Genomic DNA, 20297 nt, shown 5'->3' with positions numbered 1-20297 from the left:
TATATGGATGTGTTACTTGCCTAGACATGTAGTTGAAAAGTCATCATTAATAATTTTATTGTATACCATTCAGAGTCTTCAAAGTGATATAAAATGATTAATAAACAAATAAATTTAATTATAGTTTGAGATTTTAAAAAGTGTTGCATTTTCTCTTTAAAAAGAGAAACATGATCTAAGAAAAATATTTATGAACATAATGAATATATATTTAGAAATTCCTTTGGCAAAAATGTCTAAATATATCTATTACCAAAAAATAGTAAATTTCGTACCACTTGAAATTCAGTACTATGATAGTGTCATGCATGTTATGATTCCGTATCACAGTCATATATGCTTGTAGGAAACGTGGGATTTAAATCTAATGAATAATTGAATAGTAAATATAATATTTCTTTTAAATAAAATCTGACAAGGGACACAATTAGAATAATCACATTTAGCTTTCAGAAAACATGAAACAGGCTAGGAAGCAGAGGGGATAGTCATATCCCAAGCAAAATAAAACAATTGCTTTGAAGTTCTACATAAATGTCTCTCTAATATTAAGGCTTTAAAAATAGTACTTAATGATAAAAATCAAAATTTTAATCAGACTTCTCCAAGGCCTGTCGAATAAACCACATCTTTCATTCCTTCTTTGATATTCAATTGTACTATGATGCAATTATAAACATAAGTCAAATGATTTCTTGCATAAAAAGAAGATAGAAAATAAGTAACAATAATCCATTATCTATGTTCTTTATCTTCTATTTCAAAGATGGAATAAATGTTTCATATATAATTGATTCATTGATTGCTTGAGGTTTATCCACATTTTGTCTCCATGTAGCCTGTAAATTTGCAAGTTAAATTTTCGTAGGATATTTAAAACTTAGCAGTGATATTATTATTCAGCTGCATCCGTTATAAAGTCATTGGTATGCCTTTACCTGGAGGACTATGTCTTTTCCTACCCGTGTGATATTCACACTGTGTGGCTGTCCATTTGACACATTCCTATGGTCTACATTGATGTTATATGGTTCTTTAGCACCTCCAAGTTTGTATCGAACCTGTAAATTTCCTACAAAATGAAATAATAAATAATTAAATAATTTTTATTTTGTTATTAGATTATTTCATTAAAAATCCCACTTTAAAATTTTTATACTCTTTACCATTATAGAATATTATGTAAAGTTAACCTAAAGCATGCCAAACTCCTGGTGATTGCATCTATGCAGGGTTTTTTTTAGCTGCCTTATAGAAGTGGTAATCCCACATGCCACTTATATGGTCTCAAATTTCTAGAATTTTTCAACATTGTCTTGCCTCTGATTAGCAGGCCCAATCCTTCTTAGCTTCTGCAATCAAGCAAGGTTGGCATTTTACTGTCACCTGCTGACTGTTATAATGAGTTGAAATCCAAGATATATTTACATCCCACAGAGACAACTATGTTGTCAGCAGTAAATAAAGGGTAACTATGGGTTCCCCCTGGGTGCTTTTGTCCTATATACAAAACATGTTCTCAAATATCACTTTTAAGTACCATCAATTTTTTTTGTAGTATGGTGGAGAGGTAAAATACGCAGAAAAAAAAGGACAAATTACTTACCAGCTAGATTAATTAACACTGCCATGTAGTCCTGAGAATAAGAACTGATGTACAGCAGGATACAAGGAGCTTTGCTAGTGCTGAAGCTAAAATTGATTTCTTCTTTATTGAGATTGAGGTCTGACACAAAATTCTCTGATTCTTTGGAGCTCAAGAGAGTTCTGCTCCCTGAATCCTTCACATTATTTCCTACAGAGGAAAAATTATACCGGAGCCACATTCCTTCTTCAAAAAAGGCTCCAACATCTGGCAGAAGAAGAAGCACACAATATAAAATAAAATGACATATTCTGATAAGCATGTGACAGGTGCTGCTTTTAAAAACATTGGAAAAAGTAATTCACAGCTTCATAGATTATATTGCAATGGATTGGTATATTTCTATTTTCTTTCCTCTCATCATAAACCATTTTACCTGCGGATTAAATCCTGGTTTAATATCTTGATGAGTAATGAGACATTTTAAAAAGTCCCCATTTTGTTAAAATAAATTAGCATCTCTACGTTTTATGAACTCAGCTTATGATGTTTACCCTTCCTGAAGGCTTTCAATTTGCATGTTCTTAAATTTATCCACAATAGATGCATAATGCAAATATATGAAATTAGCTGGGGCCTCTCATCTTCATTTGCTATGTTTTAGAAAGGTTGAAAAGAGATGTTAAAATGTGAAGGTAAATGCTAAGCAAAGATAATGTAAAAGGAGCAGTATACACATTTTAAGGACACTTCAGAATTCTAGCATGTTTTGCCATTATCCTATTTCAGAAAAAAAAAAGTTTTAAAGTATCTTTGATAAGGTCTGGTAAAACAACCTAATATACAAACAACTGTTATTTTCAAAGCTCTCTTTGATGAATTTATAGCTATCTTTCTATAGCAGAAGCAATAACATTTATTCAAACAATTCAATAAACTATTTTTCTTTCCTTCCTTCCTTCCTTCCGTCCTTCCTTCCTTCCTTCCTTCCTTCCTTCCTCTCTCTCTCCCTCCCTCCCTCCCTCCCTCCCTCCCTCCTGTTTGGCTACTTTATTAAAAATTAAAGTTTAAGAAACATGAGGGTACTATGAAACATGAGCCAAACCCAATCCCACTTTATGTTTCAATGGTATTTTGAGAGAGAGACAGAGGGAGAGAGAGGGATGGAAGGAGGGATGAAAAGAGATGTATAAGTGGCAAAAAAGAGCTTTGGGTGGTCAGTCTGGCATCTGATCTCAATGGGAAAATCTTGATCCCTTATTCTAGACTTTTGGAGAGTAGAAGAATGTAAAAAAAAAAAGAGATTTTGTATAGATGGGGAATATAACTCTTACAAATATTCAGCAAACACTCCCATGGTTTGCAGGCCTGAGTTACAGAATTGTGGTCTAGGTTTCTGGATTCAAGATTCAAAAAACAACAAAGTGGTGGAAAAACAAACAAGAAAATGATAGGATTCGACCAGAAGTTCCTTAGCAAGACAGACAGGGGAGGTGTGGGCTCCAAAGAGCCTCACATGAACTCTGTCTAACAAACCAATGCAGAGATCCATTTGGATCAGAACATCCCTGGGGGGTGTGTGAAGAAGGGGCAGCCTCTCATTAGATCCAGAGGGAGTGCAACAGGTATCTCGTAAGTTGGAGATTTGTCCTTTGAATCGGCATCAGGGGAGGCAGCATGACAACACAAGAAGCTGCTGGCTTCTGGCCAAAGCATCCGAGCAGGAGCGTGTAGGAGACAGAATGAAATGCCTGGTAAGAAGATTTAATTAACCCACAGACATAAATCAGAATTTGGAAAAGGCAAAGAACCTTTAGAGTATAAATAATATCGATAGACAGATTGGGATTTTGGCAAAAAGAAAGAAAGGAGAAAAATGGAGGGTTAGCTTACTAGCCCAAAAAGAACTACTTGCTTTAAACAACTTGGAGACAGAAAGGAGAAAGCAGAGAAGTGACAAACCCATTCAAACACAAGCTGGGTAATCAAGAGCTGGGTTATCCCCCTCTCTTCTTTCTCTCCACATTAGCTCAACTAGCTAAATTTAAGGTGGACCAGAACTCTGAAATAAGAACTGTATAACTAACTGTAATTTTGGAACTGGGCATTATGGAAAGGTGGGAACTCGAACAATGTGAAATTATAAAAATATATGCATAAATCATTAAAAGCAAGTCAAATAGAATTTTGAAGTTAGATATTGAGGAAATGAAGAAAGAAGAGGGGGGACAAAGAAGTGGTAGAAATGGTGGAAAATAAAAAAACAGACAAAAAACTTCATTGGGTTTGACAGTGGTATAGGGAAAATTGAAAAGGGGGAATGTGTCACAACAAAAGGAAATAAAAAGCAAACAACATATCTCACTGAGTTTGACAGTGGCATAGGGAAAACTGAAGAGGGTGGTTACACCCCAACAAAGGGAAATACAAAGGATTTCACTGGGGTTGACAGTGGCTTGGGGGAAATTGAAGAGGGTGGACATGTCAAAACAAGAAAAGGAGAAGACAGGAATAGAGAAGTGGGACAAAAGACTTACTAGGAAAAATCAGATAATTAGAAATTGTTATATGGGAAATATAAAGCTGAGATGTGGTTTACTCCTATATATGATAATTAAACCGAGTTGCTAACTGAGTGAATATGATAATGGAAAGATAATTAAATAAAAGTTAAAATATATGAAATACGAACAAATCTGAAATGATTATGTGAAGAATACAAAGTAGGGGTATGTGATTCACTTTTATACATAATAAATAAACTTAATTGTTAACTGATTGAATATGACAATGGAAGGACAATTAACTATAGGTTAAAATATATGAAATATGGACACATATGATGAACAAAGTGAGGTGTGGACTGCTTGTTATTCTACACAGTAGATTAATGGAATTGTAATGAACATTGAACAGTAAGGATTGTTATTTAAAGACAAGGATAAGTCAAGACATGAAAAAATGGAGGGAGAACATGAAATATACTTAAAATGGAAAATTATTGAAATTGAAATTTAATAAAATTTGTATGCCGCCCAATCCCATAGGACTCTGGGTGGCTTACAGAAACAAGATAAAAAAAACATATAAAAATTTAAGAATAAAAATACAATTATTAAAATTACATACCATCCATGCTGTCTAGGTGGGGCTGGACATTAATCAACAGCCCCAGGCCTGCCGGAACAGCCAGGTTTTGGTGGCTTTTCGAAAGGCCGGGAGAGTGGTAAGGGTCCGGATCTCTATGGGTAGATCGTTCCACAGGGCCGGTGCAGCTACGGAGAAGGCCCTCCACCAAGGGGCCGCCATCCAGCATTGTCCGGCCGACGGCACCCGGAGGAGGCCTAGCCTGTGTGATCTTGTTGGTCGTTGGGAGGTATGTGGCAGGAGGGGTCTCTCAGGTAGCCAGGTCCTAAACCATGTAGGGCTTTAAAAGTAATGACTAGCACCTTGAAGCCAGTTCGGAGACCAATAGGGAGCCAGTGCAGCTCGCAGAGGATGGGTGTAACATGGGTGAATCTAGGTACACCCAGTATCGCTCGCGCGGCTGCATTCTGGACCAACTGTAGTCTTCGAACACTCTTCAGGGGCAGCCCCATGTAGAGTGCATTACAGTAATCCAGTCTTGAGGTGACGAGGGCATGAGTGACCATTCGAAGTGCCTCCTGGTCCAGGTAGGGCCGCAGCTGGTGCACCAGGCGAACCTGGACAAAATCCCCCCTAGTCACAGCTGACAGATGGTGTTCTAACGTCAGCTGTGGGTCCAGGAGGACACCCAGGTTGCGGACCCTCTCTGAGGGGTGTATAATTTCACCCCCAGGCTAAAAGATGGAATATCTGGACTATCCTTGGGAGGCAGCATCAATAGCCACTCAATATTGAGATTATAGAGACAGAACTACAAATTTGGGGGGTGCATTGATGTATAATTATATAAATATAATGATGATAATAGCTGGGAATTGTAACCAGGTCTACATCTGGCCAAAAATAGGCTTGTGTGTGGGGGTGTTTATAAATATTGTGTGTGTGTGTGTGTGTGTGTGTGTGTGATTGTGTATACACACTTTTCTTTTTTCTTTCAAAAAAGAAGGAGGAGGATGTTAAAATTGAAGATATATATTGAAATGGAAGTATAAATACCATCAACATAAAATGGAGCTTGCTCAGAGGCTGAAATACATCAAGTAAATAAGATGAAGAGTGCGGAGTAGAGGAGAAATGTAAGGGAAGAAGAGAGGGCTAGGAGAGAGGGCAGGGAGAGGGAAGAGGAAAAGAGAAAGAAGGAGTGGAAAGGGAAGAGAGGAGAAGGAGAGAGGAAAGGGAAGTAGAGAAGAGAAAGATGACAGAGGGAAGAAAGGAGGTAGAGAGGAGGAGGAGAGAAGGAGAAGAAAGAGATGGATAGGGTATGAATACGGCACATGGAAAGCAGAAGAGCCAATAATCTTTTTTGGGGATTGATGAATCGATGTAAACATTTAATAATATAATATAATATTGTATTATTAAACTCCGGGAGATGAAGCGCCGAAAGAGACGCCTAGAGCACCGATGGAGATCCAGTAAGTCCGAGTCAGACCGAGCACTTTTAACATCCAGCATCAGAGTTTACATCAGGGCACTTAGGACGACAAAAAGAACTTACATTGCCTCTCTGATTGCTTCCGCTGAGTCGCGCCCAGCCACCTTGTTCAGGATAACCTGTTCCCTCCTAAATAGGAGGGATACAAGTGATCCTTTGCAAGGCAGAGCTGAGGACTACGTCCAATTCCTCGCGGATAAAGTTGCTCGGCTTCGGGCGGATCTGGACTCCAATTCTGCAGAACCAGCTGAGGCACCAAGGGATAATCTGGTAGGACATCACTGGATTGATTTTCAGGCTGTTACCCCTGAGGACGTGGACAAGGCCATGAGAGCTGTAAGTGCCTCCACATGTGTACTGGACCCGTGCCCCTCCTGGCTGGTTGTTAACAGCAGGGAGGTGACACGGGGCTGGATCCAGGCGGTTGTTGCCGCCTCCCTTCGGGAGGGGGTCTTTCCCCCCGCATTAAAGGCGGCGGTGGTGAGACCCCTCCTGAAGAAGCCATCTTTGGATCCAGCCGTCCTAAACAACTATCGTCCAGTCTCCAACCTCCCCTTTGTGGGGAAGGTTGTTGAGAAGATGGTGGCCTTTCAGCTCCAGCGGTCCTTGGAGGAAACCAATTATCTAGATCCCTTCCAGTCGGGTTTCAGGCCTGGCTACAGCACGGAAACCGCTTTGGTCGCATTGATCGATGATCTCTGGAGAGCCAGGGATGGAGGTCATGCCTCCATCCTAGTACTCCTTGACCTCTCTGCGGCTTTCGATACCATCGACTATGGTATCCTTCTGCGACGACTGCGGGAGGTGGGGGTGGGAGGCATTGTCTTACGGTGGTTCTCCTCTTACCTCTCGGACAGGTCGCAGTCGGTGTTGGTCGGAGGACAGAGATCGACCCCTAGGCCCCTAACGTGTGGGGTGCCGCAGGGTTCGGTCCTGTCCCCCCTCCTCTTTAATATCTACATGAAACCCCTGGGTGAGATCATTCGACGGCACGGGATAAAATACCACCAGTATGCGGATGATACACAGCTGTATCTGTCCGCCCCGTGCCAACTCAATGAAGCGATGGACGTTATGTGCCAGGGCCTCGAGGCTGTTAGGGACTGGATGGGGGTTAACAAGCTTGTACTCAATCCAAATAAGACCGAGTGGCTGCTATGCTTCCCTCCTACTAATTGGCTAAGTGTTCCACCTCTCAGGCTGGGGGGTCAAACAGTACGCCCCTCAGACAGGGTCCGCAACTTGGGAGTCCTCCTGGACCCACAGCTGACTTTTGAACACCATTTGTCAGCTGTGACCAGGGGGGCATTTGTCCAGGTTTGCCTGGTGCACCAGTTGCATCCCTACCTGAACCGGGAGGCTCTCACAACAGTCACTCGTGCCCTTGTGACCTCTAGACTGGAATACTGCAACGTGCTCTACATGGGGCTGCCCTTGAAGAGTATTCGGCGACTTCAGCTTGTCCAGAATGCAGCCGTGCGAGCGATCGTGGGTGCGCCTTGGTTCACCCACGTAACACCTATCCTCCGCAAGCTGCACTGGCTGCCTGTTGATCTCCGGGTACGCTTCAAGGTGCTAGTCGTCACCTACAAAGCCCTTCATGGTATTGGATCTGGGTACTTGAGAGACCGCCTACTGCCAATTACCTCCACTAGACCAATTAGATCCCACAGACTAGGCCTCCTCCGAATTCCATCAGCCGGCCAGTGTCGACTGGCGACTACCCAGAGGAGGGCCTTCTCTGTGGCTGCTCCGACCCTCTGGAACGAACTCCCCGTGGAGATTCGTACCCTCACCACCCTCCAGGCCTTCCGCATAGCCCTTAAAACCTGGCTGTTCTGACAGGCCTGGGGCTAAAGACTGGCTGCCCCACTTCGAATGGTATGATTGTTGTGCTTTTAATTATGTATGTTTTTTATGTTTTTTGTAACTCTGTTTTTTCCCCTCCCTTTTTGCGTTGTGAGCCACCCTGAGTCCCTTCAGGGAAAAGGGCAGCATACAAATAAATTAAAATGAAATGAAATGAAAATGAAATAATGTTGGTTATGTAATAGTATACATGTGGTTATTTGTTATGAAAATGAAATTCATAAAAAACTTACAAAAAAAGAAAATGATAGAAGAAATAATTTTCAAACATATCTCGTAATTCTACCATGTTCAACCAGTGCTGAATTCAAAATCACCACTCTAACACACAAAAGATGCAGGAGAGATAATTGAAATAATCCTGGACATCCGTCTCTCTTTTCTGGAAAACACAGGGAGTCCTCAATTTATAACCACAACAGAACCCAAAAGTTCACCAGCAACATTGTGAACCATCATGGCTGGAAACAGGGAACTAGGGGTAGCGAGGGTGACAGTACAAGGACTAGCGTCCCTCTTCAGCTTTGAAATGGAGATGAGCACTGCCCCCTAGAGTCGGGAATAACTAGCACAAATGTGCGAGGGGAACCTTTACCTTTATCTTTAAGTAGCAAATACACCACAGTAGTAATGAGATTTTAACTATCCTGACATCAACTGAAAGACAAACTATGCATCAAGTGGGAGATCCAAACCTAGCTGACAATTTCGTCATCCAAAAAGTAGAGGATGGAAGTAGAAGATGTACTGCATTTTTCAGAGTATAAGATGCACTTCCCCCCTAAAAGAGGTTGAAAATTTGGGTGCATCATGTACATCAAATGTTGCATCAGCAATACCCCGAGGGAGGGGGGAGGGAGTTGGTGCGGCAGCAGCAGTGGCAACAGGCAGCTGATTGGCAGTATTCTGGGAAGATTATCCAACTGCCAATCGGAGAGGTGTGATTCAAATAGTTTGGCTGAACCGTTTGTTAAAGTGAGAAAAATCGGCTAATCCCATCACTGCCTGCCCTGTTTGTCAAGCAGTTTGCTGAGGATGCCCTGCCACTGCCTGTTGCCCCAACACTTGCTGCCCTGCCACTGGGCTTGCCCCAACACTTGCTGCCCTGCCACTGGGCCTGCCACTAATCCCATCACTGCCTGCCCTGTTTGTCAAGCAGTTTGCTGAGGATGCCCTGCCACTGCCTGTTGCCCCAACACTTGCTGCCGTGCCACTGGGCCTGCTACCCCACCGCCACCTTGGCAAGCTAGAAAAAGGTGGGATAAAAAGCATCACCACCAAATGGATTTGTAAAATCCATTCTGATTGATTGATTGATTGATTGGTACTATGTCTACTTGGAGGAAGTTAGCAGTAGAATACCACAAGGTCTTTGTCCCAATATTCTTCGATATCTTCATAAATGACTTAGGTGAGGAAATAGAGGGGGAACTCATTAAATTTGCAGATGACATTAAGCTGGCAGGAATAGCCAAAATTCCAGACGATAAGTTAAAGATCCAAAAGGTTCTTGACAGACTTGAGCAATGGGCCCTATCCAACGAAATGAAATGTAATGTATAGAAAAGCAAGATTTTACACTTAGGCAGGAAAAACCAAAAGTACAAATAATGAATTAGGTGAAATATGCTCAAAAACAGTAACTGTGAGAGGGATCTTGGAATCCTAGCGGACAATCACTAAAATATGATTCAGCAGTGTACAACAGCAGTCAAAAAAGCTAATGCAATCCTTGGTTGCATTACAGAGGCACAGAGTCAAGATCACAGAAAGTATTAGTACTACTTTATAAAATATTAATAAAACCACATCTGGAATACAGCATTCAGTTTTGGTCACCAGATTACAAAAAAAGATTGAGACTTTAGAAAAAGTGCAGAGAATATCAACTAAGACAATTAAAGGCTTGGAAACTAAAATATATGAAGAATGGTTGCAGGGATTGGATATGGCTAGTCTACAGAAAGGAAGGATTAGGGGTAATATGATAATAGGATTCCAGTATTTGAGGGGCTGCCACAAAAAAGAGGGGATCAACTTATTTTCCATAGCACCAGAAGGCAAGACTAGAAATAATGAATGATAACAAATCAAGGAGAGAAGCAACCTAGAATCAAGGAGAAACTTCCTAATAGTGAGAGCAATTAGCCAGTGGAACAGCTTGCCTGCAGAAATGGTGGAGATTTTAAAGAACAAACTGGATAACTGCCTGTCTGAAATGGTATAGAGTCTTCTGATTGAGCATGGGATTAGATTAGAAGATCCCCAAGGTCCTTTCCAACTCTATTCTGTAACTAACTATATATAATTTAGTTATGGCATATTCAATCTCTCCTCAATCAAGTGTCCACTGATAGATCAGTATGGCTTAAATTGAACCAGTTTTTCAATGAGATAATTTAATATCATTTTTTCATAACATAGTATTCTTTGTAGTCTGTTATTTATTGCTTTCCAGTTCATTCCAATTTTCAGAAACATATTGTCAAAGTTTACAGCAAGCTTGACTATTCTAGGAACAGGTTTCTAGACATGCTGTTCCCTTTTAAAGTTAAAAATTTAAGCAAATGAAGATTTAAAAAATGAAATCAACTTCTTATGCTTAATGCGATATACTTTTGTGCTCATATAAGTGGTATCCTCCAAATATAGAAGCAGACACTGCAAAAGCCTTAAACACAAGAAATCTGAATAACTATTCGGTAAATAAAATCTATGAAGCATTACAAATGTGTTTGTACAATTTGATGTGTATAAATATTTGAGTCTGCCTAAAACACGGATGTCAAATTCACTGCATCACGTTGCCTTTACATGACATTTCGTGATTTTTTTTCGCTTTTTTTGAGCTGGGGTGGGCATGGCCTGCATGTGACACATCCGACCCATGGGCCACAAGTTTGACACTCCAGGCCTATAATGTATTTCAACCAATCTATTAAACTGCAGTTGGAAAATAGATTTGTTCCAAGTATTAACATAGGCATCTGTTTACCAATGGGAGTATGTTTACCAATGGGAGTAGTTATCTTGACCCCTTCCAGTCCGGCTTCAGACCTGGTTACAGCACAGAAACCGCTTTGGTCGCATTGACCGATGATCTCTGGAGGGCCAGAGATGGAGGCTATGCGTCCATCCTGGTTCTCCTTGACCTCTCAGCGGCTTTCGATACCATCGACCATGGTATCCTTCTGCGACGACTGCGGGAGGTGGGGGTGGGAGGCACTGTTTTGCAGTGGTTCTCCTCCTACCTCTCGGACAGGTCGCAGTCGGTGTTGGTCGGGGGGCAGAGATCGTCCCTGAGGCCCCTAACATGCGGGGTGCCGCAGGGTTCGGTCTTATCCCCCCTACTATTTAACATATACATGAAACCGCTGGGCGAGATCATTCGGAGGCACGGGATAAAATACCACCAATATGCGGACGATACGCAACTGTATCTGTCCGCCCCGTGCCAACTCAATGAAGCGGTGGACGTGATGAACCAGGGTCTTGAGGCCGTTAAGAACTGGATGAGCGCTAACAAACTGGTACTCAACCCGGACAAGACCGAGTGGCTGTTGTGTTTCCCTCCCAACAATTTGGCCAATGTTCCAACACTTAGGCTGGGGGGTCAAATTTTATACCCCTCAGATAGGGTCCGCAACTTAGGAGTCCTCCTGGATCCACAGCTGACTTTTGACCACCAGTTGTCAGCTGTGACCAGGGGGGCATTTGCCCAGGTTCGCCTGGTCCGTCAGTTGCGGCCCTACCTAAACCGGGAGGCTCTCGCAACAGTCACTCGAGCCCTTGTGATCTCTAGGCTGGAATACTGCAATGGGCTCTACATGGGGTTGCCCTTGAAGTGCATCCGGCGACTGCAGTTAGTCCAGAATGCAGCTGCGCGAGTGATAGTGGGCGCACCGCGGTTCGCCCACGTTACACCCATCCTCCGCGAGCTGCACTGGCTACCTGTCGGTCTCCGGGTGCGCTTCAGGGTACTGATGACCACCTTTAAAGCACTCCATGGTAGTGGATCTGGGTACTTGAGAGACCGCCTTCTGCCGATTACCTCCCTCCGACCGATTAGATCGCACAGACTGGGCCTCCTCCGAATCCCATCCGCCAGTCAATGTCGACTGGCGACTACACGGAGGAGAGCCTTTTCTGTTGCAGCTCCGACCCTGTGGAACGACCTCCCCGTCGAGATCCGCACCCTCACCACCATCCAGACCTTCCGCACAGCCCTCAAGACCTGGCTCTCCCATCAGGCCTGGGGATAGGTTCCCAATTTACCCGCCCGAGTGTTGACTGTTGAATGAAAGTTGTGTTTTATTATTTTTCTTTTGTTCACACTTTGTTTGTCTTTTGATATTGCACCCCCTTCCCTGTGATTGTAAGCCGCCCTGAGTCCCCTCAGGGAAAAGGGCGGCCTATAAATCTTAATAAAATGACTAAAAAAATAATATGCATTAAATTTATAGCCATTTGGAAAACTGATGCCAGCTAACACTTTTCTCTAAAATACGTATTTTGAGTGTTATGCATTGTGTAACATGGTTAAACACTGACAAATTGAAGCAGTGTTATTGTACATGCTGTGGAAGGTTGATCAGCTTTCATGACCCCAAAAGCTCAAAGATTACAAAATGTCAGGAGGCAGGGGGAGGAACTGACTTTAAGAAGTCTACAAACTGTCCATCAGTGGGGGATTACGTCTGCCAATACTTCACTTTCCTACTGTTGCTACAACAAAAAACAAAGTACATCATAGCCAGAGTTATAAGGAGCAGCACATGGGTGCAAAAATGCAGATGTACTGGTATGCTATTTATTTGGCTTTATAGCTTCCACTGGTTTTGAACAGAATTCTTCCTTCCTTCTTTCACATGTTTGAGCTATTTGTTGATATTCTGCATTAGTTATGTGCCCCTCTTTCTACTTTTTAGATTTATCACTTTTGTCTTTCAGTTTATCAGACAGTTCTTTGTGCAATTATGCTTGTATCTTTGAGATCTCTTATTTTTCTTCTTTATTGGACTTGTGCTAGACTGGGCTTTTATAATCACACTTTTCAAAGATTTCCAAGCTTCTCGGGTTTTTTCTCTGAGATTTCTCATCCATGGAATATTTCTCAAACTCTCTCTAGGTTTATTGAAATCAGTTCAAATTATATTCAAAGAATCATAGGTAAAATCAAAATGGTAAATCTGGCTAATTTAAATACTACTCATCAATATAAATTCTAGGCTTTCTACACCTATTCTAAATCCATTACAGACAGAAAAGCTAGAAAAGGATCCTCTTGCTTGCAACTAGGCAACCTAGTTCTTCTCCTTTCTTTTGATTATTATCCCAGTTTTATAAATATTGAGGATAACAGAAAGCTATTATTCTCAGTATTAGAATTCCAAATCCCTTTGGAGACAATTTGGCCCACTGGAAAAACAGTATCTAGTGGCTGAACATCTCTAGTGATCTTTGGCTCAATAATAAATACACTAATTAAAATGATGATGATGAGAGAGTGAGAAAGATACACACAGAGAGATGATGGATTTCATTAATTCAGGCTGCTCAGCCTGAGTCAAATTTGCTTTATCAGATCAGAGAAGTAAATGATTACTGATTAGTTTTCAAGCTGCTTTTGAGGAATGAAATTGCTCTTAATGTTAAATTTATACAAGGGCAGCAATGCTGTACGAGATGCACAAGATATCAATTTAGTAGTGCTAATTAAGAGAGCACCAGGATATCTAACTGCTACACCTGCAGAATGCAGCCCAAGAGCCTAATTTCAGAGTTGCTTAAGTGCTTGGCATAAGTGTCTGGGAAGATTAGCATTGGTCTTTATGTCTGAGGATTTCATATGAAGATTCTGCCTTTCTTTGATGCTCAGCAGAAACCAAAGGGTTTGGGCAAATCTGAACTCTTGTTGGAAGAAAGGGTTTAGCATTTACTATATTCTTGAAGGTCTACCACTTACCTTCCTTGTTTTAAGATTAACTTGATTCAATTCTGATTCAGTAATTTTGTTGCTGAATGATTGCTACCTCACATTGATTCTGTCACAATCTTCTTGGAGAATCTAAATGATCTGCTGTTGAAGACCAGGGCACACACTGTACACAGGAAAAGAAAATTCTGTGACTTCATATTTTTGGGGGACTATTTTCTCACTCAATTGGATAATTTGGGGAAACATTTTGCAATCTTCTTCCATGCACTTGCCTTGGGGAAATATGATGGTAGCATCAGTTTGAAAGGCCCTATTGCTAAGTGACACTCAATAGGTAACAATATACGTTTGCAATTATTTAAGTGCCATATAGTAATGTGCCTTTTTATGGACATTTACCAGTTTCAGTGCAAGAGGAGATCATTGTACTATATTGTATTGTTTTAGAAACACTTAAAAAAAGCTATTCAAAGTCATTATTCCCCAATCTTATCTTTCCTTATGTTTTTAGAGTACAATAGAGTAGAATCATGGGACTAGAGAGAACGTTGGCAGTCTTCTAGTCCAACCCACTGTCCAAGGCAAAAGACTTTATATTATCCCAGACAAATAGTTGTCCAATATTTTCTCCAGTGATGGATAAGGTGACCAGATTTTCAGATTGGTAAAGAGGGACACCTTTGACCGGGAGGAGGGGGGTTGATAAAAATTTTATAAGGAAAAATTATACAGAAAAATTATAGACTGTGCCGAAATGGATAAATTAATGAAAGAAATACAGCTGGGTGAGCTCTCTGGTGCCCCGCGCTTTCCTGCCTCCTTCCATCATGAACCAGATCACAGACAGTGGTCACATTGAGGAAATGGGGATTTTATAGTATCCTTCCCCTGGAGTGGGGAGGGAATGGGGATTTTATAGTATCCTTCCCCTGGAGTGGGGAGGGAATGGGGATTTTATAGTATCCTTCCCCTGGAGGGGAGAGGAAATGGGGATTTTGCAGTATCCTACCCCTGGAGGGGGGAGGGAATGGGGATTTTGCAGTATCCTACCCCTGGAGGGGGGAGGGAATGGGGATTTTGCAGTATCCTACCCCTGGAGTGGGGAGGGAATGGGGATTTTATAGTATCCTTCCCCTAGAGGGGAGAGGAAATGGGGATTTTGCAGTATCCTACCCCTGGAGGGGGGAGGGAATGGGGATTTTGCAGTATCCTACCCCTGGAGTGGGGAGGGAATGGGGATTTTATAGTATCCTTCCCCTGGAGGGGAGAGGGGATGGGGATTTTGCAGTATCCTACCCCTGGAGTGGGGGGAGAATGGGGATTTTAAGGGTGCGGAGGATGTGCCGGCTCACTGATTCTCGCCAACCACGTGATTTTCCTCCTTTCCAGCTGGGTGGCGGGAGCGCCTGGGATCTCCCTAGGTCAAAGCTGAGAGGAAGGGGGGAGATTCCATATGAAGGCATCCCGAGGCTCTACTTTAACCCATGCGGGAAGTTTGGGGGGGGGGTTGCATGTTTTCCCTGGCTTCTCCAAGCTTTGTTCCTCCCGCTTCCGCTCCTTCAGCTGGAGACAATTACACACACACACACCAAAGAATCCCAGGCACACAAAAAAGCAGCTTCCCCACCGTGGGCTTTGTTCTTAACCGACAGCGGGCAAAGGGAATAGAGAGAGGCGGCGGCGAGGCTACCTTTTGCGGGGAGAGCAGGAGCTTGGCCAACCATGGAAAGGTGCCCTGGGGCTGGGATCCAAGGCATGCTTAACTAGGCGGGGAACTTGTGTGGACCCACCGGGGCATGGGAACTGAGGAAAAGAATAGAGGGGGGCATGTGGAGAAGAAGAAGCGTGCCGAGCTGTCATTGGGGCTGCTGAAGCTTGCGAGGGAGATCTAGAAGCAGATGGGATGGGACTTGGAGTCCTATGATCTTGGCGAGTGGGGATTCCTGCGATGGGATTTGGAGTCCGATGCCCCTGGCGATTGGGGGTTCCTGCAAGGAGATGCGGGAATAGGGGGAGGGGTCTGCACAAGCCCCCCTGACCCCCTTCTTTAGAAGAGCCAGAAGCATTAGAGGTTGGGGCTTTGCACATCCCCCCTCCCCCGAAGCCCAGCGCCTGCTTACAGCAGCCCCAGATAGCCAGTGTCTTAGGACTTGGCATGCTTCTTCTTCTCCACATGCCCCCCTGTCTATTCTTTTCCTCAGTTCCCATGCCCCGGGGGGTCCGCACAAGTTCCTCGCCTAGTTAAGCGCACCTTGGATCCCAGCCCCAGGGCACCTTTCCACGGAGGAGAGGAGAGGAGAAGGAAGTGGGACAAATCCTTTTGAGAGGGGATGGGCACGACCTGGGAGACACAGGGAAACTCCGCAAAGGGGGAGAAGGAGAGGAGGGCCGTCTCCTCTCCCCAGCGCCTCCCGATTCCCACCGGTAATGTTACTCACCAGTTAAGCAGCAAGCAAAAGACGAAATGAAATGGAGCGTGCTAAGCTAAGTGGACTCCAGCGAATCAGTGAGCTGGCTGGGATGGAAAATTTTAAGCACGCCGTGTGTTTTAAAGTTTTCCATCCCAGCCAGCTCACTGATTGGCTGGAGTCCAGGCCAATCAGTGAGCGGCAGGCTGGGCTGGCTTAGATTTTTAGTGTAGAATGGAACGAGCGAGCGAGCTAGCAGCTGATGGGCGGGGGAGCGAGCGAGCTGCGAGTGTCAAAATAAAGCGGGGGTTTTCGAGAACGGCCCGGGACGTGGGAAAAATTATGAATATGCGTGTTTGTCCTGCCAGACGCGGGACGTCTGGTCACCCTAGTGATGGAGCACTTATAATTCTGGGAAGTAAGCTGTTGTCTCTGTCAGGAAATTTCTGCTTGTTTCAGGTTAGATCTCTGTTTGGCATTGCTTTCTCTCTATACCAATGACTGAATCTTATTTGTTAAAGTACTGAAGTTTGCATATGATACAATAGTAATTGGTCTCATTTGAGATGTTATGAGTCTGCATACAAATGGAAGGTTAAATTAGTTCTATGGTACAGCCAGAGCAATCTGGAGCTGAACACACTTAAAACTGTAAACATATAAAACCCACAGTTGTGTACTCTCTCCATTACTCTTTTCTCTGTATACCAATGACTGAAGAATCCCTCTGTTAAAGTACTGAAGTTTGCTGATGATACAGTAGTCATTGGTCGAGACAACAATGAGTCTGCACACAGATGGGAGGTTGAACAACAGGCTGTGTAGTGAAGCCAGAAAAATTTGGAGCAGAACACACTTCAAACTGTAGAGATGTTAGTGGACTTTAGGAGAGCCCTTGTATTCTACCACATCTTAGAATATTAGACAAATGATATCAACAGTAGAGATTTCCACATTTCTGGAATCTACAATCTCCCAGGGCTTGAAATGGACATCTAATATTAAAAAGATAAAGGTTCCCCTCGCACATGCATGCTAGTTGTTCCTGACTCTAGGGGCAGTGCTCATCTCTGTTTCAAATCCAAAGAGCCAGCGCTGTCTGAAGACATATCCGTGATGATGTGGCCGGCATGACTAAATGCCAAAGGTGCACAGAACGCTGCTACCTTCCCACCAAAGATGGTTCCTATTTTTCTACTTGCATTTTTGAACTGCTAGGCAGAACCTAATATTAGAACCATCCTTAAAAAAGGCATGACATCAGATGATGTCAGCTTCCACAGAAAGCTCAGACTGCCCAAAATACAGTGCTGATGCAGTTCTACAGAGGAAATATTGAATCTGCCATTTGCATGTCTATAACTGTCTGGTTTGGTACAGAAACCAAACAGGAGAGGTACTATCTATCCAATAAATTGTTAGGACTGCAGAAAAAAATTCCTTCCATTGAGGACCTGAATACTGCACAAGCCAGGAAAAGGGTTGAGAAAATAGCTAATGACCTCTCACATCCAGGGCATAAACTGTTTCAATTCCTCCCCTTTGGCGCATGCCAAAGAGCAGTGCATGCCAAAACAACTAGATACAGAGACAGTTTTCCCCCCTCATGCCATTAATCAGCTGAACATCTAATTCTCACAGTACTGTCTTATATCTAAGGATATTTACCCATGTAGTAGGCTTGTATTACTCTTATCCTTCTCATCTTTCCTACTACCTTCTATTATTGGTATCTTATGATTACCGTGCCTTACTTTGTTGTTTGTATGTACGCTAAGTATGCACCAGAGACGAATTCCTTGTGTATCCAATCACACTTGGCCAATAAAGAATATTCTATTCTATTCTGTTCTGTTCTGTTCTGTTCTGTTCTGTTCTGTTCTGCTCTGCTCTGCTCTGTTCTGTTCTATTCTAAATGTGTCAGTATATTGTAATAGTTTACTGCAAAAACTATCTACCATTTAATCTCTCTCTATAATAATTCTTGATTTATATTTACAAAAGGTAATGGATTCTTGATAATAGACCAAAAAATCATAGGAATGAAAGAGACCTCTGGAATCTTCTACACCAACCCTCTGCTCAAGTGAGGAAACCTTAAACCATCCCAGTCAAATGATTGTCCAGTCTATTTTTGAAAGCTTCCAGTGATGGAGCACCCAGAGAAGCAAGCTATTCTTGCCAGAAAATTTCTCCTCATTTTTAGGCTGGACCTCTCCTTGACAAACTTCCACCCATTATCTCTTTTCTTGTTCTTTGGTTAAACCAGTGGTCAAAATATCTTGTGATCCTTAGCCTTAGAAAATGGAATCAAGAATCAGTGTAGATAATGGCGTAAACTCTAGAAAAAAACAATAACTGATCTTCTTAATCTGTCATAGGACCTCTCTCCTGCCATTTTTAATCCATGTAGTTGTCACCCTAATAACTTTCTGCAAAACACTGAAGATTGGGATGCTTTCCTGAACTTTAGGGTGGGATGGTTGGGACCTGTTGGATGCTTCATGGTGTTTGAATGCTGTTTTTGTTGGACATACCATCTGTTCTTGTTCTCTTTTTTTCTTATTTTTCCTTTTGTTATTATATTCTATTTATTGCACTTGGTATATTATTTTGATGAATTGCACACCATCTAGAGTCAGTATGGATGGTGTTTAAATTGAATACATTAAATTAAATTAATCATTTAACCTAGGGCAATTGGGATAAGATTTTAATATGATCTGGCAATAATAGGGACTAATGGGCACAAGTGGGCAATTCAAGTACTTGAGAATTTGGAACACTGAATTCCAAATGACAGTATTATGAATAAACTATTCCTATAACAACAATGTATTGCTATAATTTTAATATTATTAGCAATTGTTTTAATTAACCAGTAAATATAATTTTTTAAACTGACAGGTCTCTCAATATTGCTAATTGCTTATAGTTTTGTCCTACTTTGACTATCTTTCTTATATATAATTTGGAGGATCTGAATCTTTCAGTGAAAACTCAAGCAATTTTTTATCCTTATCAGTGTCCATTACATTTTCTATTTTGTGTAATATCCAAAACAAGTTGATAAAACACTGCTGTTTTCATCTTGTGTAAAGCTAGTAAGAATAGCACAAAATTGTACATCTAATCCCAGTGAAATAATTTACTATCATACTGGATATTTAGTCATGACACAATGGCCAAAATCTATTCTACAGTTATTTTACCCAAATCCAAAGGAGAACATAAGTGTTTCCGTTTTTTCATAATCATAGCATAGTTTTAGTAACATGATTAATTTACAAAGTATAATGGGTCATTTTTTTCTTCCTCTGTATATCGCCTATAGTTCTTTGAATGGCTTTTTAATGAAGTCTTGATTTTTTTTGAAGATAGAATGACAAAATATGCCATTATAATATGTTATTATAAATATTTTAGGTTCCTATTTTCTCTTTCAAAAGTTTTCTAAGAGTCCCATTGGTTTCTTCTGAGTTTTTTATTTGTCATTATTGATTACCTTATCATATTCACTTCTACTTTCTTCTCAGAATGAGAATAAGGCCATTTAAATAAATTTAATTGGTAACCAATTTAATTATATTTCATTTAGTCCTTACCATACAATCATAATTCAGAATATAAATAATTAAAATCATAATAAAAAAAATAAAGGTGTCAAGTGCATAAAATGTTAAGAATGGAAGTGAATGAAAGCTTGCTAGAGTAAAAATGCATTTGGTGCTCTTTTAATGAAGGACTACATCTGCATGCTTTTTTCAGATTCAAGACATTAAGATGGAGAAACATGATGTCATGACCTTGTCCTTTGAGATAGTTTTCTTTTGAGTAAAAACAAGCACATTAATTTCAAGCTATGGAGTTCATTCTCTGCTTAGGCAGAAAGTCACTAACAATGCAACAATGAAT

The 20297-nt window shown here is 41.7% G+C and overlaps 1 protein-coding gene across 1 annotated transcript in view; it reads right to left on the bottom strand.

The window, feature by feature from the left end:
- CNTNAP2 (contactin associated protein 2) overlaps positions 1 to 20297 on the bottom strand; it is a 984443-nt gene that overhangs the window by 50519 nt on the left and 913627 nt on the right. The window contains 2 exon segments of the mRNA XM_032235887.1: positions 939 to 1072; positions 1607 to 1852. Of these exon segments, the coding sequence (XP_032091778.1) occupies positions 939 to 1072; positions 1607 to 1852 (380 nt within the window).

This window comes from Thamnophis elegans, chromosome Z (genome assembly GCF_009769535.1).
Source record: "Thamnophis elegans isolate rThaEle1 chromosome Z, rThaEle1.pri, whole genome shotgun sequence".
NCBI classification, from domain to species: Eukaryota; Metazoa; Chordata; class Lepidosauria; order Squamata; family Colubridae; genus Thamnophis; species Thamnophis elegans.
Note: the sequence above shows the minus strand (reverse complement) of the source record. Positions and strands in the feature narration are given on the sequence as shown.